Below are 25,607 nucleotides of genomic sequence, written 5' to 3'. Positions count from 1 at the left end.
CTCATCCCCAGCTCTACGTGGGTAAAGCAGATGCGGGCTGCCCCGCGGAACGCGGCAGCTTGGGCCACCGTGGCTAGTCCGGAGCAAGAGGGTCTGTGGCTGCAAAACACCCCGCAGATGCCAAACGCTCAGTGGAAAAGCACTGCGCCCATTTCTTACACATTGAAACGATAGTATTTTGGATTTATTGGGTGAAATAAAAAGTATTAAAATTACCCTCACCTGTTTCCTTTCGTGGTTTTTAACGTGGCTACTGGGAAACAGACACTTACACACGTGGCGCGGCCCGTTTCTGCTGGAAGGCACCGCGCTAGAGCCCCTGCTAGAACCCGCGGGACCAGCTCTCGGCTCCACGCATGCGCAGTCACACAAAGGGGACCAACTTCCCCCACAGGGACCGCCTGCCCAGCCAATACTCACCAAACTGCCCTCCGGCTGAGGGTTCAGCACCTTCACCATTATTTCCAAACTGCATCAATGAATCTAAAGTGCGGGGGGACATCGGCAGGTCAATGGTATTGCTGCAGGTCGTTCTGTAGGAAATGGGGAGCAGCAGGAGGGGAAGGGCCGGGTTGACAAGACACAATGGATAAAAAAAAAAAAAGAACAAAACACACACACACAAGCCATCAAACTCTGGTCTCCAACAGAAAAAATAAAAGCTCAAGCTTTTTATACACACGAGGTCACTTTGAGTACTATACACAGCCCTGGGCCTTCCTACCCTTCTCAGGATAACTCTCACCCACCGTCCCATTCCCTGGGGTAACTGAGGACATCAGAAATGAAGGCGAAATTGGGAAAGGAAGCCACTTACGGTGTCACACAGATAAACTTGGTCTTCAGGTAGGGGGCAGCACCTGGGAAGGAGAACGTGGTTGACTTGACTGTGCCCCCACTCGGGGTACAGGGCAGCAGGACACCGGCTGCTGCCCAGGGCTGACTCAGAACTTCTGCGATTCCCTTCGGGGCCGCCCGCCCTCCCTGTGCACTATCTGATGACCTAGGCCCTTGCAGCTTGGAAGGAAGTTCAAGTCTGTCCATAAAGCTTTCCTTAACTACAAAGACTTCTCGGCACAGCCTTGTCCCACCTGCGCCCAGATGAATGCCAGACTTGTGTTCATTCTTTCCCTGGACTGTGTAAACGTTTAACTGCCTGGATGTGGTCTGAGGATAGTACGCTGGCCAGGCCGTATTGCTCGAGTGACTTCTCTAAACGCAGGAGCAGAGCTGACGCAGTCCGGGTGTCCTGTGCAGACACCAAGGCCAGCAAGTCTAAGACAACGTGCGGCCTCTAACGCTGGTGGCTCCAAAGCTAAGGGTTACAGCTTCGATTCCTATTGGCACAAATCTGCTCTTACTACATTTTTAGATGACAGTACCAGTGACTTTCCAGTTGAATAACTACATCACACAAAAAGCAGCCTTTCTATAAAAGGAAGTACAGTTGAGTCTGTGCAGGAAAATAGAAGGCGAAGAACCTGCAACAAGGCTCTCAAGCCCTCGTGTGAAATAAACGGGGGGGGGGGGGAGTGCCATCTCTGCCATTTATAATTCCTATTCTCCAGTTAGACCCGCGAGAGCTGCAGTCAATGAATCTTAGGTGCTAAATGCTTACCCCGAGAGGTCAAGGAACCTTGGAGGCACTGGCATGAAATCTGGGGGGTCCAGTTGAAACATCACGTTGGAGGCATGGGGTCAGGGGGGGTTGGGTTGAAAGATGCACATTTATAAAGCTAGGGGCTTATATTGAAACTGAGGGGGCCCTGGCCAGTTGGCTCAGCGGTAGAGCATCGGCCTAGCATGCGGAGGACCTGGGTTCGATTCCCGGCCAGGGCACACAGGAGAAGCGCCCATTTGCTTCTCCACCCCTCCGCCGAGCTTTCCTCTCTGTCTCTCTCTTCCCCTCCGGCAGCCAAGGCTCCATTGGAGCAAAGATGGCCCGGGGGCTGGGGATGGCTCTGTGGCCTCTGCCTCAGGCGCTAGAGTGGCTCTGGTCGCAACATGGCGACCAGGATGGGCAGAGCATCGCCCCCTGGTGGGCAGAGCATCGCCCCATGGTGGGCGTGCTGGGTGGATCCCGGTCGGGCGCATGCAGGAGTCTGTCTGACTGTCTCTCCCTGTTTCCAGCTTCAGAAAAATGAAAAAAAAAAAAAGAAACCGAGGAATCAGGAAGTATGATGGCTATCTGAGAAAAAGGGGGTCCTTAGAGCCCTGTCACCTAAGTTTATTTTTGGCCACGAAATAAGATTCATTCAGAGCAGAATCCAAAGAAGCTACTGAGGCAGGGTTCTGGTGTCTTAGAAGTCCATCTGGCCCAGACCTGAGGGGAGCCGACACGCCAAGGTAGAAAAGGATTTAACTTAGCTGAGAAAAAGAGCTTCAGCCTGAGATGGAACAGAAGCAGCATAGGAGAGCTAAGGCAAAAAGCTGATTTATGGCTCCATACAAGGTTGTGAATGTACTTTATCCAATTTTTAAGGAAAGGGATTTGTCATTTCTAAGAGCGGCTCCTCTGCCAAAGCCATAAGGAAACACTGTGGGTTCATGGAGAACTAAGGAGGAAGGAAGAGTCCTGGGAAGAAAATCTGTCTCTGGGAGGTAATAATCCCTTTCTGGCTGGAGTTGAAAGGAAATGGTCATAGGTCCACCTTCCTGAGGATGCCCACTTTTATCCAGGGGATCCACACACACCCCCGCCCACCCCTACATGTCCCTTTGACAACATCTCCAGGCTCACACCACACCGAGCGCCTCCCTGCACACTGCATACACCTGCCTACCCAGGGGGCAGGCAAAGCACTCAGTAATTAGTTCCTTTTTTTGATTGGCATCTTGCCCTGAGACAACACTAATGCCTCCAGGTAGGAAAGAACCTTGCCTCCCCATCACACAGGAGGGGTGAATCATAATGGAGGGCACAGCCTCAGAGTGGGAACTTGGATCTTGAAAGCATAATTAGTCAAAGGATCACCTGACCAGTGGTGGTGCAGTGGAGAGAGCGTCAACCTGGGATGCTGAGGTCTTGGGTTTGAAACTCCAAGGTCGCCAGCTTGAGCATGGGATCATCGACATGATCCCATGGTCACTGGCTTGAGCTCAAAGGTCGCTGGCTTGAAGCCCAAGGTCGCTGGCTCGAGCAAGGGGTCACAGCTCTGCTGCAACCCCACAGTCAAGGCACATATGAGAAACAATCAATGAACAACTAAAGTGCCACAACTATGACTTGATGCTTCTCATCTCTCTCCCTTCCTGTCTCTCGCCTAAAAGAAATTAGTCTAGGGACCAGCACATGGACCTAATTGTCCCCTGCAGAAGGAACAAAGAGCAGTGTGACAGAGGCTGATAAACAGATCTCCCAACTGAAGCACAACGTGGAAAGAGAGATAAGTAGCAGACAGGAAGTGAGAGTTAAACTATTCTAGAATATGAACAAAACTCAAAACCAGAACAAGGGGGAAAGAAAAGTCAGTTGTCAATTAGCCCAAATTCCCTCTTCCGATTCCTAGTCTTCCTGCTCTAAGAAACTCTTCAGAGGGCATTCCTATGAAAGTGGGAGGGGAGCTGGTGGGTTTGTGTGTGAGCTATCTGCACAAAAACCAACTTTTCAAAATCAACGGGGGCAGGGCAGCTAACTTCAAAGGATCACTTTAAGCCACCGTTGGCTCTATGGTTAAGAAAAGTTAAATAAAAACAAAAATGGCAAATCATAGTTTCCTTATCAGGATCTGAACAGAGAATCCAGAGACTGGAAACCAGCAAACGCAGCTGGGATCAGACTGGAAGGGCCCTGCCCCTGCACGCTGATGACAGCACTAGAGTCGGGTTTAGTGTCAAATATTTGCATGTCACTTACATGAACACATTAAAAAATACCTTTTTTCAATAGGTTGCACATTCTAGATACCAATTCCACACCCCTCCCACCAGTTGCCACCTCGCCTTTCAATCACCACTCTCCCCAATTCTGCTCTCAAGCCAGGTCCCAGGGCTGCTGACACTCATTTCCTCCCGAGAGCCTTTCTTCATCCCACTCGACACTGCTCGCATTGTTCAGCGATGGGGAAAGGAAACACGCTAGACTTCAGTCTGGGTCATAAAGCTGCAGCATCTACTACGTGAGAGGCGCTGTGCTGGCTGGGCATCCTGTTACTGAAGAGCCAGTCCTTGCTTTCTCTCCTCAGCGTGTGGAGTGTGTCTGGGGAGGGGGGTGCTTGCGGAGGGCCAGAGGCCAGTGACTCCGAGTCCTCTCCTCTCTCTGACCCATCAGCCACCCCAAGAGCACTCGCTACAACAGTCTTTCCCATAAAGAGGAACAAAGGTCAGGCATTCTGTCTGTTCTCCAAGGATCCTTCAATTTGCCACTTGTCCCCAGAATTAAATGCCTGACATGGAAAATCAACAACTACCTGGGTCAGCCTCAGGATGCTCCTGGCTCTCTGGCCGACAATACTTTCCGAATGCCTCCTCCTTAGGAATGTCGGGGTAGAGATAGACCAGCGGAGACACCAGGATATTGGTAGCATCCATGATCTTATAGCCCATGATGATTTCCGCGAATGACATGTTGTTCAGCTGCTGCTTGGTATAGGGCTCCACCGACTGGATCTGGGTCTTTCCTGTCATGGGATACGGAGAGGGAAGATAATGGAACTCGTGGCTAGGTGACCTCAGAGAAAACTACCTGATTTATTTTCCCTTGAGAAGGAAAGACTTAGGCCAACCTGGCACTTGAGACCCTGAACATCCTGCCCTGTCTCTTGGCACTGTGGACATGTTCAACAGGCTTCCGGAGAGGCCAGCCAGCTGAGTCACAGATAATACACTTGAACCACTACTTGCACAAGATATAGTAACAGGGTAGGTAAGAAAGGAGATGAAGAATAAAACTTAAATTACAAATGTCTAGGCAAATATTAGCCTCTGGAACAAGCAAAACAAAATTGGCAAACTAATCCTTCAGCTGGAAATATTTAAAGAAAAGAAGTCGCCCAAGTGTGTTTTGCAAGTCTCAGGCAGGGGTGCAAGGCCATCTTCTGCCCACTAGGGGGCAGTGGGTGCCTGAAACTAGCAGCAACCAGGGCGACAGCAGCAGTGGAGTGGGGGAGAGGGGGGTGTAGCCAAGCTTACCGCTGATGTCCTTCTCCACCCAAGTGAAGGTGACGCCTCCTTCTTTGCTGCTTTCACTAAATCTTAGCAGAAAGGTGCCTGGGGGCTTAGTGCTCAAGATGGCCCTCTCCCGTTCCTTGCTGATAAAGCCCATTATGTATCTGAAGCCAAAGAGGAACAAAAAGGTTTGGATAGAAGGGGTTCCAGCCACTGGCCTTGAGACGTGTTACACCTGTGTACTTTGTCAACCTACCCTTCATTCCAAAGGGCCAGAATGTACTTTTTCACAAGGTCAATGATATTGTCCAGCCATACCCAGAAGGAGAAGCCCTTGCCGGCCATGTTTTCCTAGAGAAAAGAATAATGGAAAAGCCAAGTCTACCACCATCCCAGCTCTATCCTTTCTAGGGTCTCCGGGCCACCAACATCCTCAGGCCTATCTGCCCTCGGGGAGGTCCTACTGGCCCAGCGCCCTCCACGACAACCTAACAGGTAAGCAGCACCTCCCACACCTATTCCCAAGAGGTGATGGCAAGGAGTTAACAAGATTGCTTACTTTGCAAAATTTAGCCCATGTGATCTGACACCCTGAATAGTTCACACCAGGTCCTGAAGGAAAAAAGAGAATAAAGTAGTGTAATTTCCAGCTTTGAATGAAGATCTTATTTCTCAAAACAGAACACACTCATACACTTCTGTCCTACAATAGGCCATGAAACCGCTGGTTTTCATGTGTTTGAAAGTTGCCACCATGTGAATATGCACATGTGTTCAAGCATGCGCGCGCACACACACACACAATCCCATCCTTTGGCAGCCCTCTGCTCCCTGAATTGATGTTTAGCCCAGGAGAGATGGCAGATGATGTATCAAGTCCCCCTGCTGTCGCCTGGCCTCCTCTGGGCACCTAGGCACCAGCAACGCACACTAATAAGCTGACAACTGGCGTTACAGGGTCACAGTTAGTGGCAGCAAGGACAAAGATACTTATAGCCTAGGAAGCACATAAACTATTCTACTAAAATTTTTTCCCAGGGTAAAAAAAATGTAAAACAAACCTACAGTTTACTGAAGAACTGAACAGGGACATCAAGCCTATAGCTCCACCTTCTAACTTGCACTTTAAAATATCATCCTATCGGACAAAGTAGTACCTTGGGAGCGTAAGGGACATGCCACCGGGAGAAAAGCCATCTGCCTCCCACCTCATGAGAATGACCACCGGGAGGCACACTTCCTCTGCACCGAACTTCCCCACCTGCAGGCGCACACGTGTTCGGGCCGGCACAGAGCCTCGCTCAGGAAAGGTTCCTAACTGAAGAGCCCACAGGCCGGGTTTCCTGTCTGAGGAGCGCGGGAGGGCGAAGGGGTAAATGCTGACCTAGCAGCTTCTCTGCCAGCGTAGTCAGCTGCTCGATGCTCAGCCCCCGCTTCGTGGTGGAAGAGAACTGCCAGCTCAGCACCTCGGCCACCTGATCCCAGGTTCCAATCGGGGGCTTCGTGAAAAAGTTCACGTTCTATTGAAAATAACACATGTGCTCATTTAGATGAGAGAGGGACCTCGAGGCCCCGCACGAGGTACCACAACCACCACTGAGCAGCGAGGAGGCAGAAGAGAAGGCAGGTTTCCGTCCAGAGGACCAGGCACTAACCTTGGGGTTGTTGGTCAGCATGTTATACCACAGGATGGATGCCCAGGCATTCGGCATCTGACAGATGTTGGAAATCACCACCACTGGCAAGGAGTGGGTCTGCGGAGGAAATGGGAGATGAGCTGGGGAGCTGGAAGGCCCTCATGGCTTCAAAGGTCTTTATACCAGAATCTCCTGGGGTTCAGAATAAAAGGCCATGCCCTGAACCACACCCGCTGCCACCAGAGTGGAAGAAAGCCAAACACGGGCCACAGGACTCAGGTGTTGTCTGAACATAACTAGGAACGTGTAAAATCTGGCTTGCTCAAAGCTGCACTGTCACAGTTCACAGATTCTTCAAGAATAGCAGCATACCTGCTTATTAAACAGAGAGGCCTCAGAAATCAAAGACTAGGATTCCTGCTTTTTCAGGTCTATCTTTAATTTAAAGATCATGCAAGCTGGAAAAAGAGAATGCAAAGGCCATGATTTTCTGCATACTAAAAACATTAGAATGTTTAAAGATTGTTTTGCCCTAACTTTAAGAAATTAGCTATCATCAATTTCTTTTTTTTTTTTTTTGTATTTTTGTAGTTTCCTGAAGTGAGAAGCAGGGAGGCAGAGACAGACCCCTACATGCACCCAACCGGGATCCACCTGGAATGCCCACCAGGGGACGAGCTCTGCCCATCTGGGCCATGGCTCTGTTGCAACAGGAGCCATTCTAGTGCCTGAGGTGGAGGCCACAGAGCCATCCTCAGCGCCCAGGCCAACTTTGCTCCAATGGAGCTTTGGCTGCAGGAGGGGAAGAGACAGAGAGGAAGGAGAGGGGAAGGGAGGGGAAGCAGATGGGCACTTCTCCTGTGTGCCCTGGCCGGGAATCAACCCAGGACTTCCACACACTGGGCCGACGCTCTACCACTGAGCTAACCGGCCAGGGCTTATCAAATCAATTTCTAAATACAGATTTTCATATCAAGTTTGCTTGAAACTGAGTACACATGTATCTTCTAAGCACTTAAGTAAAACTATATTCTCAGATTAGATACTAAAGATTTTTTTGGAGAAAAATCAACACGGTGCCAATAAAGAGTCATCACTCCACCTTCTGCAGTACAATCCCCTCCAGAAGTTCTTGTCCTGAATCGCCCCTGCACGCAGCGCCATTCCCCGTCTGCAGCAGAACTCACCTCTAGGTCAATCTTGAGGCCTTGGTGATACACCTCAGTCTCAAAGGTGATCAGGTGCAGCTCCTCGGTCACAATCAGGGAGGCCTACAATATCAAGAAGGACATTTGGTACTAACTAACAACCACAGCCACACTGCACTAAGCAGGGTAATCCAGCAGGTGGCCACAGACAAACGGCCACGGACATCCCTCCATGCACATGTGCTCTTCAACACAAGACCCTCTAATGCGACAAGCCTCAACCTGAACCTTGACTGGGTTTTATAATAGTACAGAGATCCAACAGGTCACTTACAAAATGAGAAAGGCACAAACAATAGCAATACAATGAACGTCGATGTATCCACCACCCAGTTTAAAAATGAGACCATTCCCACTGAGATTCTCTGGGTGTCCTTCCCCAACTCCACCCCTGTCCCTTTCCCCTCAGACGTGACTGCTATTTTTGCTTTTGGATTTATCATTTTCTAATTTCTCTTTATGTTTTACCATAATTTTATCTCTAAACAGTGTATATATTGTTAAGTTTTAGATGTTTGTGAACCTTATACATTTGGAATCATACTGTCTGTGTTTTCTTTGGTGACCTGCTTTTCACAGCAATTCACTCATTTTCACTTCATAGCATTCCATCATATGACTGCACCCCAAATCATTCACCCATGCTAGTGTTGCTGGGTGTTTATGTGAGCTGTACTTAGGGCTTATCAGGCTGCTGTGCCATTCTGTACATGTCTCCAGTACACATGTGCAAAGGTCGCTATGGTTAAATCCCAGGAGTGGCACTGCTAGGTTTATAAGGCATGTTCATTTTATAATGCCAAATTGTTTTCCCAAACCACTACAACAATTGATACTTCTACCAGCAGTATAGCAACCTTATTTTGAACAAGAGCTACCAATGGATTCTAAGAAATGGAATTCCAATTCATTTTTAATTTTTATTTATTTATTTATTTTTTACAGAGACAGAGAGTGAGTCAGAGAGAGGGATAGACAGGGACAGACAGACAGGAACAGAGAGAGAGATGAGAAGCATCAATCATTAGTTTTTCATTGCGCGTTCCAACACCTTAGTTGTTCATTGATTGCTTTCTCATATATGCCTTGACCGCGGGCCTTCAGCAGACCGAGTAACCCCTTGCTGGAGCCAGCGACCTTGGGTTCAAGCTGGTGGGCTTTTCCTCAAACCAGATGAGCCCGCACTCAAGCTGGCGACCTCGGGGTCTTGAACCCGGGTCCTCTGCATCCCAGTCCAATGCTCTATCCACTGCGCCACCGCCTGGTCAGGCCAATTCATTTTTAAATATTCCTTTTCTGATTATAAAAGTAATATGTGTTTAATTTAAAATGCAAATATTACAGAAACAGTATAGAGTGGCATCAGATACTAACAGCACAAATACATAAGCACTGCTTGGTACAGATTCCTCTAGAATTTTTAAATGCATACATGAACATGCAAAAACAGTGTAGTGTATTTTTAAAATAAATATGCTAATATACTACTCACAATGTTTTGCATCTTGCTTTTTTCTAAGCAAATGTGTCACATACATTTTTCTTTACCATCACACATAAACTACTTCACTCTTTACTGTCAAGTAGTATAAGTTCAATTTGTTTTTGTTTTTGTTTAATGCCTGCTACATTTTTAAAAAGAGAGAAAAATGGATCAGGGAAAAATATCAGAAAAAGAACAGGCATTGCAGTTTTCTAAAAAGATTAAAAACTAGTTTTTGGTCACATGTACCTATTTTCTTGTTAAAGTTAATTCTTGCCTAACCAGGTAGTGGCGCAATGCATAGAGCTGAGGACCCAGGTTCAAAACCCCAAGGTCCTGACTTGAGTGTGGGATCATAGACATGACCCCATGTTCGCTGGCTGGAAGCCCAAGGTCGCTGGCTTGAGCAAGGGGTCACTGGCTCGGCTGGAGTCCCTTCCCCCGCCTTGTCAAGATACATATGGGAAAGCAATCAATGAACAACTAAAGTGCTGCAACAACGAGTTGATGCTTCTCATCTCTCTCCCTTCCTGCCTGTGCCTGTCAGTCTGTCTGTCTCTCACTTAGAAACAAAAATTTATTCTTGACACTAAGAATCTAATAATCTGAATCAATGGGAGGTAGAGAAGAAACAAAGAGGATAAAAAACAGATAGGTTTTGCTCTTTTCTTTTTAAAACTATTTTAACTCAGATGTTACAACCCACCTCAGAGAGAAAAACAGGCCTCAAAAACGGAGCCAAGCAGCGTCAGCTGGCAGAGGCTGGAAGAGGAATTTGGAAAGCCCCAGGCCAGGTGGCAGGCTTCTTTTCTACTAAATGGGTGTGGGTAAGCAGCAAGGGACTTTCCACTCCTGCTTAATGGAGAGCTAACTCCTGGGACCAGCAAGGAAATGCTCCAAGCCAGAGCAGTCTGGACAATGTGACTTCTGATCATGTCATTTTGCCCACAGTGACTTTTCTCAATGCCTACAGCTGAAATGGCAGGTTGGTGTCTCTAATTCTGGGCCTTTTTTTTCTCCCCCTCAAAGAAAACCCTCCCAGTTGGTTTTCAATTCCAACAAAACTTACGTCACAATTGGCTCGGCCCCCGTTCCCACATCTTTGCTCTCTCAGGGTCTGTAAGAAAAGCAAAGAGCACCTTTGTCACGAGAGGCTGTCCACTACCCTCTCCCTGTGCCGAGGCCCTTGGGGCAGGGGCGTCCAGGTTTCTCCTGCGTACCAAGTGTTTGAATTCTGCAGAGAGGCTGCCATTGTTGGACTCTTCCATGTTCATGACTTTCGTGTTTGTGCCCAGAATGTTAAATTTCCGAGATCTGATCACAGGAGGAAAACCAACCAAGTAAGTGACGGAACAGCCAGAGAACAAAGTTAGACTAAACGGAACGAAAGGAAGCCTCGAGGCTGGACTCACCCTCTGAGAGCTGCCACATCTCCAGAGTCTCTGTTAAGAACATAAGTCAGAGTTAATATAAAATAGGCCCCATATTTCTTTTTAAAACCCACTTTAAACACCTGTAATTTACTCTGATAGAAAAACTGCTGCACTGCTGGAAATTTCTATAAGCTATTCATTTACATTTTACATGAGAAATGTAACAACCCTGCTTCTGCTTAAGCAGTAGACACAGCTGGTTGCCTACCCAGAATCTACTGCTCTTTCCTAAAAGGACTTCAGTTCAGCTCAGGTCCACTTCCCATCAGAACACAGCATCCCCACAGAGCAGTGGTCCAGGGGTTGAGGATGTGACCTACATGGTCTCAGTCAGGCTGGGAAGGAGTTATACCAGGCTGGATTTACATTCCATAGTTTCAGCCGAACCCAGGCGAGGAAGCGTGTGGCCTTTACTACAAGCAACCATGTTGCAACCCAGAAGGGAACCGTGGAATGCAGGTGGTGCTTATGATGACAGAGAAGAGACAGGAGATTCTGCATCCTTGATGCCATCAACGAGTCACTGATCTCACTGTCAGGAACTTGCCCTAACTCTGCATTTCCAGTTATACTGGGTTGCAAATTTCCTTATTATGTAAGTCACACTGGATTTTCTGTAACAGGTTTACTGTTACCTGCAACTCAGAGCATCCCATCTGATATACTATTCCCAGTGTGTCCACTACCCTTTAACTCATATATTTTTTAATATGAAATCTTTTTATATAGTCACATTCCTGGTCTTTTGCTTTTTTATTATGTTAAACTGTTTTAAAAGTCCTCCATTGCTACATATTCACTTAACATTTTTAGAATTAGTAACTACTATTTATTAAATACTGCATTCCAAATGAGTTATCAGATTAAAACTGATCAATTTTTAAGCCATACAGAAGATATATACATTTTCATATATCACATTTTAGAACTTAAGAGTCCTCATTATCAGGAAAGTCTCCCTATGTCTAACCTATGTTTGTTTTTAAAAAACATTCTTTTTTGTGTTACAGCCTTGATGTATAATTGAACAATAAGTTATACTATTTTAAATGTACAATTTGATACAGTTTGATATATGTATATATACTATATACATTTGTGAAAACATCAGCCCCATCCAGATAACGAATATACCTATCATTTCCAAAGTTTCCCCATACTCATTTGCGATCCATTCCCCAATTTCACACTCCACCCACCCCACCCGCATCCCCAGGCAACCACTCCTGTGCTTTCTGTCACTACAGATTCATTTGCATTTCCAGAATTTCACATAAATGGAAACAAAGTATGTACTCTTTATTCTTGGTCTGGATTATTTAACTCAGCATAATTATTTTGAGGTTTATCCATGTGTATCAATAGTTCATTCTTTTTAAAATTATTTATTTTAGAGAGGTGGGGGGGCGGAGAGTGAGTGAGAGAGAGAAAGAGAGAGAGAGAGAGAGAGAGAGAGAGAGAAGGGGGGGAGGAGCAGGAAGCATCAACTCCCATATGTGCCTTGACCGGGCAAGCCCAGGGTTTCAAACCAGCGACCTCAGCGTTCCAGGTCGATGCTTTATGCACTGTGCCACCACAGGTCAGGCCTGTAGTTCATTCCTTTTTGTTGGTGAGTAATGTTACATTCTATAGATACACCACAAATTGATTTATTCATTCACCTCTTAATGGACATTCATCTATGAATGGGCATTTGTGTACACCCTTTCTGTAGACAAATGCTTTCATTTCTCTTGGGTTAATACATAAAAGTGGAAAGGTTGGGTCATAAGATAGATGCACATTTAAATTTTTAGGAAACTGCCAAATTGTTTTCCAAAGGGGTGCTACCATTTTGCTGTTTTACCACCATTATATTATACTTTCACCTATGCTTTTAAGATATGTTTGTTTTATATATGTAAATACTCTTGGAATTTATTCAGATAGACAGTAAAAAATAGAACTAACTTCTCACTAGAATCCTGTCGATACCAAATTGTGCCAAAACCACTTATTGAAAAATGCATTCTTTCCTCACTGATTTGAGATACCATTTTAAACATACATTCATTCCTTATATAAACTTAAAAGTTTATGTTGGACTTGGGATTTTGTTTCAATGATCAGTTTATTCCTCTCCTAGTAACATACTCATTTAGTAACTGCAACTTTAATACATTTTAATATCTGGTGGGGCAGCTTCTTACATCATCTCCCATTATTTTTATATGTATATTTTTAAATGTTTTTGAAACTAGAATAGTCGTTACCAGAGGCTTGGATGAGAGGAAAATGGGGATTTTGTTGTTCAAGGAATACAGTTTTGATTTTGCAAAATGGAAAAGTTCTAGAGATCTGTTGTACAACGATATGAAAACACTCCACGCTACTGAACTATATACACTTAAAGATTATTAAGTTGTAAGTTTTGTGTTCCATTTTTTACCATAATTAAAAATAAATTATTTTTTAAAAAGCTACCTTTGCTTATTTTTTTTCCATCTAAGATACAACTTGAAAATCTCAGGAGAAATCCTGTTTGCATTTTGGTTGGTGCTATATTAACTGAAAAGAATCAACATCTCTATAATAAAACTAGAAGTCTACATTCTAGGAATATGATTTTTTTTTTTTTGTATTTTTCTGAAGCTGGAAACGGGGAGGCAGTCAGACAGACTCCCACATGCGCCCGACTGGGATCCACCCGGCACGTCCACCAGGGGGCGATGCTCTGCCCAGCCGAACTTCGCTCTGTTGCAACCAGAGCCACTCTAGCGCCTGGGGCAGAGGCCAAGGAGCCATCCCCAGCATCTGGGCCATCTTTTGCTCCAATGGAGCCTCGGCTGCAGGAGGGGAAGAGAGAGACAGAGAGGAAGGAGAAGGGGAAGGGTGGAGAAGCAGATGGGCACCTCTCCTGTGTGCCCTGGCCGGGAATCGAACCCGGGACTTCCGCACGCCAGGCCGACGCTCTACCACTGAGCCAACCGGCCAGGGCCTCTAGGAATATGATTTGTCTCATCACTTTTTTTAAATTAATTTTAATGCGGTGACATTGATAAATCAGGGTACATATGTTCAGGGAAAACATCTCCAGATTATTTTGACATTTGATTGTGTTGCATACCTGTCTTATCACTTTTTACAATATTCCTTCCTCACTAAAATGTCATAATTTTCTTCAAATAGATCTTAAACATTGCTGTTAAGCTGATCACTATATATACATATGAATATTTTTCCTTATTGTGAGATCATTTTTCTATTATAATTTCTACCTGGTTAATGCTAATATATGGTTGAAGTTATTAGTTTTGCTTACTTATTTATTTATTAAACCTACCACCTTCCTCAAATCTCTTATTTCATTAGTAATTATGTTCCAGTTCATTCCGACAAAATTTCCAGATAATTATATTACCTAAAAATAAGAATATATTTTCTCTTTTCTAATCTCTTCAAAGGGTACGTGCATTTTCATTTTTGAAAGGTATTGCCAAATTTTGAGAAGTATTCTATTGTGGTAAAGTATAGAACAATTATAAGTATCCATTTCTCCCATATATTCTCCATTTTATATCCTATGCATAAAGTACATTTACACATAAAAAGTTAAAGAAAAAGCCCTGGCCGATTGGCTCAGCAGTAGAGCGTCGGCCTGGCGTGCAGGAGTCCCAGGTTCGATTCCCGGCCAGGGCACACAGGAGAGGCACCCATTTGCTTCTCCACCCCTCCCCCTCTCCTTCCTCTCTCTCTCTTCCCCTCCCGCAGCCAAGGCTCCATTGGAGCAAAGATGGCCCGGGCACTGGGGATGGCTCTGTGGCCTATGGCTCTGGACGCCACAGAGCGATGCCCCGGGTTGGGCAAAGCATCGTCCCCTGGTGGGCATGCCGGGTGGATCCCGGTCGGGCGCATGCGGGAGTCTGTCTGACTGCCTCCCCGTTTCCAGCTTCGGAAAAATGAAAAAAAAAAAAAAAAGAAAGAAAAAAAAAGTTAAAGAAAAAGAGAGATTCAAAGTTACAATAGTGATCACAACTCAAATCTCTACCGCTAGCCTTGTGGTTTTGTTCAGGCATGTAAATGACAACGCACAGCAAGTCTTAGGAAAACTTTTGTTCAGAAAAACAAAGATCTCTGAATGGAGATAAAGTCCCTTAAGTTCATATGATATCTGTCACAGTTCTCATTTCTCTGTCATTTGGGAAAAAAAGAGCTAAGATAAGGAGTACTTACTTGTCAATGCACACTTTAATTTTAAGCTGATAATTTAACTCGGGGAATTTGACCAGCAATCTATTTCAAAAGAAGAAGAAAAAAAAATTCTGAGCAAAGAACAATCTAGTTTTTTTTAAAAAAAGTGTCAGTAGGCTCCCCCAGCAACTTCTAGCTACAGAAATGTAAAATTCCTAACTCTTCCTTTCTACGAGGTGAATACATGACAGCCCAAATCCCTCTTCCTGCCAGGACCCTCTTTGATCTGAAGTTAAGCATCACCCCTTTAGGCCAAAGGGATTGAAAAAAAGCCTAAGAACTTGGACAAAGTTGTGAGAGATTCAACAAAGGATAATAAAAGCCATTTCATAAAACATATTCCAGGAATACGCTCTCTGAAGCTGGCCTTCTTCCTATTAAACCTGAAACCCATCACCAAACCAAGTTTCTAAGGGGGGAATTTCACTGCAGAAGGGCAAACCCCAGCCTACCTGTGGGACTCGAGTGTGAAAGTAACACTCCGCCCTGCAGGCCACCACCCACCTGCCCTGTGGTCCCCCTCGGCTTCTCTGTCACTAAGCCTTACTCTTTCCCTTAAAATTCTCAGAGGAAACTAGGTTCAAAGAACAGAAAACAATCAGTGTTGTTACTCTGCCCCTTTTGCAGCAGGAGACACTGTGGACCCAGGCTGTAGGAGTGGAATCCTAGACATAAACCCTGGTAACTTCAAAAAGATGACTGTTCCTTCCTTAGCTTTTGACAGAAGAAACAAAGAGCAAGTCTGCATTTCACCAACACATTCCATACCCGCCACAGTACTGCCTGTGACCTGGCCACCAACTCTGCTATCCTATGCACGTCCCTCAGTAGCTAGCAAAAGCGGAAGTGCCATGGCCCACCTGACTTTGGTAGTAAACTGGACACCGGTCTTGATGACTAACGGCCGGTCGGGGTGCATGGGCATGCAGGGCTGCCGCTCAACCACAAAGGCACTGGAAGGGAAAGAGGACAGAAGCTCACACTGGGCCAGCTTTGTCCTGGGCCTCTGATGCAAGCCAATCTCTCGTTTAAGGACGTGATGGGGGTGGGTGATGACAGAAAGGGACAAGGATTCTAAGTTACCTTTTCATTAAGTTTCTAAAGAGCTCCACAATCCTCTCCTCCAGCATTGGCCGGTGCTGTACAATGGGGTCTCCTTTGTAGGAAACTTTTTGCTGCAACTCCTCTAGTTTCTTAATTTGTTGGCGGGTCTGAAGTTGAGATTCTGCTAACGAGGTTATCCTGCCAATAAAATAAGAAAGCTACCAGTTACCTAAGGGAGGGTACACGGGTAAATGAGGGGGAAGGGAATGCCATAAATATAAACACCACGATGCAGTCCCCTAAAATAAGAAAGGGGGACTTTTATGTGTGGCAAAGTATACAATATGAAACTTACCATTTGTATGTGTACAATTCAGTGTCATTAAATAAGAGGGGATTTATTTTTTATTAGAAAGAAAAGGGGAATTTATTATGCCTTTTTAAAATAGTCCCTTCCTAAAATTTTACATTTCAAGAGGGAGCTAGGCACAGAGGAAGAGATGTCAAAACTTATGTTACTAGGAGGTATCTAACAGAGTTATCACTGGAAAGTGACAAGCAATAGAACCCACATACGGAGAATGTAAAATACAGAATTTGGCACTCTCTTTTTTACCTTAACTTATCTTATACTTGCACCAAAATGTGAGGACTGTGGGAACATAGGAGGTAAGAGCCCAGAAGGATGGGTTTGAGGTAACTGCCATTCATTCACTATCTGTGCAGCCTTGGCCAAGTCCCTTCACCCCCGTGGGGCTGACTGTCCCCTTGCATGAGAGAGGGGGTGAACTGCATGATCCCCATGAGCCCTTTCGACAGATCAAAGGATAAGACATGATGTTACAAAATACTGATAACATGCACATAGAAAAAGTGGACAGGGAGAGGAAAGCTGATTAAGTCTGTCCCCAAGAATAGAAAATATTAGTGTCTCTCCTTGATCATCAACCACAGTTTAATAAAGACTGAAAGACCTCAAAGAGGGACAGTTAAATATGCCGGGAGATGGGCAGGGGTGGGATAGGACAGCTGACGGGACTTCTGAGCTCCCAACTCCCTTCCGGCACTATATTCTCCCATTCCCAGAACTTGAGCTTTTTAGTTCCCTGATCAGAAAGCATTCAAAACTGCTTTTAGTAAATTAACAAAACTCGGGGTTAGTCAGGATATGAACAAACAGGCATTTTCATGTAGAGTTGCTCCAAATTTCCAATTTCATGCTCTGTCTATCTGGATTCCCCACCATGTCAGGTTTCTAATTTATTCAAGCTGGTGCAACCCATTCATAATTGGGCCTTGCATAGCAGGATACTCATAAAGACATGCTGGATGAATGCGTGAAAGAGCCGATTACAGAACAGCATGTAAAGGGACTAATGTGAGAACGTTCAGATTTCTCTTTCATATATACACAATAACAGCTATCTCAAGCGACGCTTACCAAAATCTTAACTGTAAGTACCTCTGAGTAATTCAGTTTTAAAAGACTTTTCTTCTCTTTGTTAATTTTCTGGATTTGAACTTTTTCCCTTATAAAGAGCATGTGTCATCTTAGATTATTATTAAAATAACTTTAATAATTATTAATTATTAAAATAATAATTATTTTATTTGTTTTTTTTGTTTGTATTTTTCTGAAGCTGGAAACGGGGAGAGACAGTCAGACAGACTCCCGCATGTGCCCGACCGACCGGGATCCACCCAGCACGCCCACAAGGGGCGAAGCTCTGCCCACCAGGGGGCGATTCTCTGCTCCTCTGGGGCATCGCTCTGTTGCGACCAGAGCCACTCTAGCGCCTGGGGCAGAGGCCAAGGAGCCATCCCCAGCGCCCGGGCCATCTTTGCTCCAATGGAGCCTCGGCTGCGGGAGGGGAAGAGACAGAGAGGAAGGAGAGGGGGAGGGGTGGAGAAGCAGATGGGCACTTCTCCTGTGTGCCCTGGCCGGGAATCAAACCCAGGACTTCTGCACGCCAGGCCAACGCTCTACCACTGAGCCAACCAGCCAGGGCCAATAATTATTTTAAATCTAGCCTGTTAAATAGTTAGACCAAAAGCTTTATTTAAATTATAAAATAAAACCGATTCAGAATAGAGTAATGTAAATATATTTTTTTATTTTAAAAGTTGTCCAAATAAAGTGAAAGTTTTACCTCTTAGAACTTAATTTGACTAGGTAAAAGCCCCTACCTTTGAGATACAGTACTAACTCTTTGGGCCTGCAGTTAAGACCATAATTTAGCACAGCTTTCTAGAAGTAAGGAAAAACTTCTCTTTTATCTTTTACCAGTTTTCTAGACAAAAAGTCCCCACCCTTTGAGATATAATACCAACTCTTTGGGCCTGCAGTTATGACCATAATTTAGCACAGTTTTCTAGAAGTAAGGAAAAGCTTCTTTCATCTTTTACCAGTTTTCTAGACGGTCTAGGCAGATGTTGGGAGGGCCTCCAATGCAAGCAATCTGTTGCCGCCTCTTCCAGTCAGCCAGCTCTTCATCCGTGAGAGTCTTCTGCACGTACTCCATGGCTGACAAAAGCCCCGCCAACTCACTGACGATGCTCTGGTTGGAAACCAAAACAAAAGTCAGAAAACATTTCCTCAGACCGTCTCTAACCACATGTTGTAGTCAAGTCCAGAGAAGGAACTTAGAAACCAAGCAGGTTCTGTCACGAGATGCGGAGATCCCACAGGTGAAGGAGACACGCAGGGGAGCTGTCCCACGCTCTTACTCGCCGCATCTGGTCCAGCGCAGTGAGCATCTGTTCTAGCTGCTGCATCTTCTGCCTGGTCACTGACTGGTTGTTTCCGTTCAGATCTTGCATGTCTGCAGAGGAAGAAAAAGCTCCTTGACCTGAAGGACCACTCCTATCCTTCGTAACTAGGCTCCCGTAAGCAGTAGTAGCCCCTAAGGACACCCACCCCCAAAGCCTGAACACAGAGTCAAGACAAATAAGTCCTGAAACTCAAGTAACATAAACTCACTTTCTACAAACTTTTTTTTTTTTTTTCATTTTTCTGAAGCTGGAAACGGGGAGAGACAGTCAGACAGACTCCCCGCATGCGCCCGACCGGGATCCACCCGGCACGCCCACCATGGGGCGATGCTCTGCCCATCCTGGGCGTCGCCATGTTGCGACCAGAGCCACTCTAGTGCCTGAGGCAGAGGCCAAGGAGCCATCACCAGCGCCCGGGCCATCTTTGCTACAATGGAGCCTTGGCTGCGGGAGGGGAAGAGAGAGAGAGAGGAAAGTGCGGCGGAAGGGTGGAGAAGCAAATGGGCGCTTCTCCTGTGTGCCCTGGCCGGGAATCGAACCCGGGTCCTCCGCACGCTAGGCCGACGCTCTACCGCTGAGCCAACCGGCCAGGGCACTTTCTACAGACTTTTAACGTCTCTAATATTCACTTGCCTCCTTGACTCTTGAGGGTTTTATAGTTGAAATCAAAGTCATCCTGGAGGTTCTCTACCACTTTCATTTTCTGTTCTAGATCCTGTTGAAACAAAAAGAAATAAACAGAAGCAGAAAATATTTCCTTGGGGAGAGGGAAAAGAAAGTCGCTGAGAAGAATGAAAATTAAGCCAAAACCTCAAAAGATGCAGGCAGAACCCACAGGCACCATCCCCACTTGCTTCACCTGCACTCGCTTGCGAACATCCTGCAGGTGCTGCTCCAGCATCTGCTGCTTCTCTGTCACCACGGCAGCTGTGGGGTGGTTGGCCTGGCCCCCTTGCTGCCAAAAGAGGGAGTCGACACACAGGTGAACACAGGAAATGGGAGAAAATCCCTCTGTCCAGTCTCCATCCCACGCCACTACCCTTCCTGCCATTGTGTGGGACAGGGAGACAGAGGCAGCGTGCCGGGCGTTGTAACGGGCAGTTCTGCAGCAGCTGGCACTCTCTCCAGCTGCTGTCGGAGTGATGCCAAGCGAGCTCTCACATCGTCTACCTGTGCCCTTGCCTTTCACCCCTAGGTCATACTATAAGCCTACTCTGTGTATTGCACTAGGACACCCCATGCTGCGCTAAGTCATGGTCCCTACCTTCTAAAAGCTCCTCCGAGGTAAGTATGTAACATTTTCAGATCAATTTACGACAGCAGATTTTTTATGCCTATTTAAATGTATGTAGTGTCCAAAACATTTTTTTTTAAGTGGATTTATTGGGATGACACTGGTTAACAAAATTATACAGGTTTCAGGTGCACAATTCTACTACATGTCTTCTGTACACCATATTGCATGTTTACTTCCTCCAAGTCAAGTCTTTATCCATCACCATTTATCCCCCCTGTATTCTCCTCTACCCCCACCCGCCCACTGCCCAATACATTCCTGTGGAATAACAAAAAACTGTTCTGTCCCAGGGTGAAATGCCATATCAAGAGAGAGTACCTTGGGGTACAAGGGAAGGTTGGTACCTTAAAAATGTCAACTGGCACATAAAACTTAAAAATGGTAAATTTTGTCAAAGTAATAGGATTATCTTCTAATAAAGAAAATAAACGACCATGGAAAAGCTGTGGTGCTCAAGACAGTGTGGTACATACTGGTATAGGACTGAGATACAATCAATGGAACAGAATTGATAGTTCAGGGAAGACATTATACACCCAGTGCTCTGAATGAGAAATTCCCAGTTGTCTCTGACTTCAGAGTCACCAAATCCTCCTGGCTCTATATTCCAGTCTCAAATTGATTGCTAGTGCACTGGCTCAGTTTCAACCCCAACCCTTGACCTTTTGGCCTCTAAGCTCTCTTACTTCCAATGAGTTCTGTACACTGCTACCAGAAGTCTCCAAAATAGATCTAAACATGCCATTTTAGAGGGGACCATTCCCATGGTCCATACCCAAACCCATAGATCACAAACTTCCCTTAGAAGTTTTGAGAAGGCAACCTCCACCCCTACTTATTCTCTTCATAGCAGGTGACTCATCCAATTGGTGAGACTGAGAGAGAGACTGCACACAGATTTTCAAAGAACCCAGCACTCAAACTGGTGCCTCCTCCCACTCTTGCCTTTGTGGGGCACACCTTGGGGCAGGAGTAAGGGCCTGGTTCCTAGAAACTGTTCTATAGGCCGACCTCTCTGTGGTCAGTGGGTATGAGTCTATGGTCTCTGAAGCTCTTTGTGGATGGCTGGGGAAGTGCTGCTTGATAAATCCAATTCTCCACCCCAAGATCTAACTCAAGGGGCAGGCATCAGAAAGCCCTAGGGTTACCCACCCAAGCCACACTTTCCAGTCTTGTAATACCAACAGTACAGCTGATCACTTAATCTGTATTCAATTCTCATGCCTACTTCTCAGTTGGTACTTCACTAAAAGGGAGAAAATAAGATGTGATCAGCAGCAGCAGAAACCTGCTTCTAATACCTTTGTAAGCTACTGTCTCCCACTGCTTCCAGGAATAAACATCTCAGCCAGAACCGAGAGGTTTCACACTATACCATAACAACTTAAACTCCCCTCCTGTGCTTCAGTCACCCCAAACCACCCACTCTTCCCGCATACAGCAGGTTTCCACACTCTTACCTCCCCACATGCTGTCCACTCAGCCAGGCATGTGCTTCTGCCAAGCACACCTGAATTCATTCACCTTCAAACTCACTGCAATGTTTTGCTCTCCTGGGTAACATTATTCAACTTCCCCAGGCAAAATGACTCACATCCTCGGTCTGTTTTTTTCACATTGAGTGTCATGCACCTATGATCCCACCTAGACTGAGAGCCCTGGTAGCAGGAATCACATCTGCTTGTCTTCCTATCTCCTTGTGCTTTACCCATAAAAAACACTTAAGAACACACCTGATGATGTAAACAGAAAATAACAGGGAGGCCTGGGCTGAGGCCTCAGAAACCCAACTGGTAGCTCTGTGTCAGGGGCTGCAAACTTTCTAAGGGCAAGGTGGTAAATATTTTTGGCTTTGTGGGTCATATAGTCTGTCAAAAACAGTCCTGCATTGCAGCACGAAAGCACCCATAGACAAGGCACATATAAATGTGTGTTGCTATGTTATAAAAGAACATCATTTATAAAAACAATCAGCCTACACTGGACCAAATGGAAACAATGAAGCTTTTTGCAGAAAAAATTTTAAAAAGCCTAAAATCTATCACAGAGAAATCAAAGCATGAATAGATAAAGACATATAGAGGGACATTGCAGTAGTATTTATAATGGAAAAAACAACAACCAGAATTAAGTGAAAATCTATTGAAGGAGGACTATCTGAAGAAATTATAGCAACTCCACCACAGACTACAACACAGTGAATAAAAAAGTGGGTTAGCTTTAGATTGCTTGACTTAGAACTAAGATTTACATGATATAATATTAAATGAAAAAAGCAAGATGAAGGAAAATAAGCCCATTTGAATATAATTTGTGTATGCATGTTTATTTAGTTTATATGAGCCTGGATAAAGGTGTGAAGGGATACACACCAGACTACACTGGGGAACAATTATATTTTCATTTCCTGTTGCATGAGGTTTTAGAACTGTTTCTATATATTTCTGCATACTGATTCCAAATCTGAAATCCGTTTTTTGGTGCATGCTCTAGTTTTTATGCAATTTTAATATCTTTTTGTTACAGTTACCAATGGCATGCATTGGTTTTTAAATTGGAGTTAAAGGGCCTGACCTGTGGTGGCGCAATGGATAAAGCGTCAACCTGGAAATGCTGAGGTTGCCGGCTCAAAACCCTGGGTTTGCCTGGTCAAGGCACATATGGGAGTTGATGCTTTCTGCTCCTCCCCCCTTCTCTCTCTCCCTCTCCTCTCTCTAAAATGAATAAATAAAATCTAAAAAAATAATAATAAATTGGAGTTAAAGGGCAACGACTCTTGGATTGAACATAACCACAAGGTAATTAATGCTTTACAAACATCACTTTTACATAATTATAGTTGTTTTTAAATGTAAAAAATTATTATCTGATAAAAACACCCTCTTATTTTAAGATTGAATCATGGCTTCTTCAAGTAGGCGTAAATGTAAGAATAGTCCTGACACCTTCTGTTATAGATGTGGCTGTTACACACTTCAATGTCAAAGGCGCACTATTTCATCATTTGTGACACCTGCATATATTGCCTATTTTCAAGTTCCCCTTGGCGATCAAGACAAGAATCAGGTTCCTCCTCATATTGTGTGTCATAATTGTGAGGAAATGCTTCGTGACTGGACAAAAGGAAAACACAAAGGAATGCCTTTTGGTATTCCCATGGTTTGGCGTGAACCTAAGGACCACAGCAGTGACTGTTATTTCTGTCTGATCCATACAAAGGGCATCGGCAAGAAAAAACGGCATGTGATCGCATATCCTAATATTCCTTCAGCAATACGACCTATCCCACACTCTGAGACACTCCCGGTTCCAGGTTTCAATGGTTTTATTTCTTCTAAGGACGAAGGAAGTGAACATGGTGATCAAGTGTATTTTGATAAGATGCATGAGGAAATGGCTATAAAATCTGAAGGGTCTTCTTCTGATGCCAAGCAGTCATTAACCCCTCAGCAGTTTAGCCAACCCGAATTGAATGACTTAGTAAGAATGACATAAAAATTGTCCTCGACTTTCTGAAGTATGAGGAGCATAACTGGATCATTTGTGTGGATCTTAAAATGGTAAATTTCCTGCTAGGACAACAGAGAGGTTTCACGAAGTATCCTTGCTTTTTGTGTTTGTGAGACAGCTGAGCTCGGGAGAAACACTGGATACAGAAGGAGTGGCTGAAACGTAAAGCTCTGGAAGTAGGGATGCAAAATATTGTGAATGAACCTGTAGTTAATCGAGACAGGATCATTTTTCCCCCACTTCACATCAAACTTGGCTTAATGAAGCAGTTTGTTCAGGTTTTGAATAGAGAAAGTGAATGCTTTCAACATGTTATTTCTGCTTTTCCTGCCCTGTCTTTCGAGAAGATAAAAGCAGGTGTATTCGATGGACCTCAAATTCGAACCCTCATATGTGACGAAGAATTTGCCAGGAAGATGAATAAGGAGGAGAAAGCAGCATGGCAGTCTTTTGTGGCAGTTACAAAGAACTTCCTTGGCAACAAAAAAGCAGAAAACTATAAACTTCTGGTTCAAAGGATGCTGTTGGCTTTCCGTGACATTGGCTGTAACATGAGCGTTAAGATTCATTTCCTAAACAGTCACCTTGATAAGTTTCCCAAAAATCTTGGAGCTATTAGTGATGAGCAGACTAATGGTGGAGCATCAAACGCGATTGTCCTCAACAAGTGCACAAACGCAAGAGCTACAAACGCAATTTTTGTCTGAATAGAGTTTAAATAAGTTTTGCACGAATTTTATTATTAATATAAATGTTTTAATATGTTCTATTTCAAAATTGTAAACAAATTCTGATGCAATCATATCTTTTAGTGTATTAGTGTATTTACTGCATTATATAAATTATCATATTTTCACAAAGATGATGCCCAAGAAGACATTCTACTTCTTTATGTTAAACTAAATGTTGAAAATTTTACAATAAGATGAAAACCTAAAATCTTGAATTGCAAAAAACCTCTAGCTTACAGAGAAAAACTAATGTCAGATTTGAGATCAGCACACTCCAATTAGGTAAGAACAAGTGTTTTTGTGGATGCAACAAAAATTTTGTTCCCCAGTGCTATCAATGTTGGTTTCTTGGAAAGAAAAAACAGAGGGAGTAACATTTCAAAATTTTAAAAAACTTTCGTCCTTTGTACTTTTCTGTAATGTTTTAACCTTTTTTTTTTAAGGGGGAAGAATGCATTATATACTCAGGAAGAAAATTAAGTTATTTTCATCGTATAAAACTTTAAAATCCACTTATAACTAACACCCACCTAATGCGCACTTCTACCCTGGAAGGCAAAGTATATCTTAACAACCAGGTAAGAGCAAGCACAGCCTTGTACACAAGGGGGAAGTGCATCTTCAATAGCACTGTGTTTCTCCCCGGGTCTCACCTGGGCTGCAGTGGCTGCGGTCTGGAGAAGGCGAGACTCTTCCCACAGGCACCGGGCCACAATTCGGGCAATTTCCATGGGCTTCTCAAGATACCTGCTCTATAAGGAGGAGAGAAGGAGAATGAAAAGTAGCAGTAGACTATGGAGATACAGACTGCACTTTGCTAACTGAGAGCTAAATTCCTCCTAAGCTAAGCATTCCATTTACTACATGGAACAAAGGCCTCAAAGCCTGGCTGCAGTCAGCAGAGGGCGAAGGGAGAAGAGAAGAAAACAGTCGTGATGTGCTGTGCTAGGCGGGAAAAGGCACAGCCTCTGGTTGTTTGGACATGTTATCCTGGTCTTAAAGGAAGGTGACTTTGTCCAGGGGCATCCAATACGGCCAAACCTTTAACATTTAAAAAGCCATCTTCCTATGAGGGGTCCTAGTTTACAGTTAATGTAATATTACTGTAACAATCGCATTACTACTACTTCAACTGAGTAAAGAAGTGAACTTTAGG

General features: G+C 44.6%; 1 protein-coding gene across 4 annotated transcripts in view; it reads right to left on the bottom strand.

Moving 5' to 3' along the window:
• Window positions 1-25,607, bottom strand: part of STAT3 (signal transducer and activator of transcription 3) — a 69,906-nt gene that overhangs the window by 2,312 nt on the left and 41,987 nt on the right. The window contains exons 4-23 of one of the 4 annotated variants that reach the window (XM_066364133.1): window positions 25,105-25,203; window positions 19,773-19,868; window positions 19,547-19,628; window positions 18,869-18,963; window positions 18,548-18,699; window positions 16,181-16,339; window positions 15,958-16,050; window positions 15,080-15,139; window positions 10,847-10,876; window positions 10,655-10,748; window positions 10,504-10,551; window positions 7,931-8,014; window positions 6,762-6,860; window positions 6,491-6,626; window positions 5,666-5,718; window positions 5,363-5,457; window positions 5,131-5,270; window positions 4,407-4,619; window positions 818-860; window positions 421-483 (exon numbers count right to left, since the gene is read on the bottom strand). In XM_066364133.1, the coding sequence (XP_066220230.1) occupies window positions 459-483; window positions 818-860; window positions 4,407-4,619; window positions 5,131-5,270; window positions 5,363-5,457; window positions 5,666-5,718; window positions 6,491-6,626; window positions 6,762-6,860; window positions 7,931-8,014; window positions 10,504-10,551; window positions 10,655-10,748; window positions 10,847-10,876; window positions 15,080-15,139; window positions 15,958-16,050; window positions 16,181-16,339; window positions 18,548-18,699; window positions 18,869-18,963; window positions 19,547-19,628; window positions 19,773-19,868; window positions 25,105-25,203 (1,896 nt within the window). In that variant the 3' untranslated portion in view covers window positions 421-458. Of the gene's footprint in view, window positions 1-420; window positions 534-817; window positions 861-4,406; window positions 4,620-5,130; window positions 5,271-5,362; window positions 5,458-5,665; window positions 5,719-6,490; window positions 6,627-6,761; window positions 6,861-7,930; window positions 8,015-10,503; window positions 10,552-10,654; window positions 10,749-10,846; window positions 10,877-15,079; window positions 15,140-15,957; window positions 16,051-16,180; window positions 16,340-18,547; window positions 18,700-18,868; window positions 18,964-19,546; window positions 19,629-19,772; window positions 19,869-25,104; window positions 25,204-25,607 lie in introns of all 4 variants that reach the window. The other 3 variants (XM_066364132.1, XM_066364134.1, XM_066364131.1) reach the window with 3 other exon arrangements.

Source organism: Saccopteryx leptura, chromosome 2 (assembly GCF_036850995.1).
Source record: "Saccopteryx leptura isolate mSacLep1 chromosome 2, mSacLep1_pri_phased_curated, whole genome shotgun sequence".
Taxonomy (NCBI): Eukaryota; Metazoa; Chordata; class Mammalia; order Chiroptera; family Emballonuridae; genus Saccopteryx; species Saccopteryx leptura.
The sequence above is the reverse complement of the archived record's forward strand: the minus strand, read 5'-3'. Positions and strand labels throughout refer to the sequence as shown.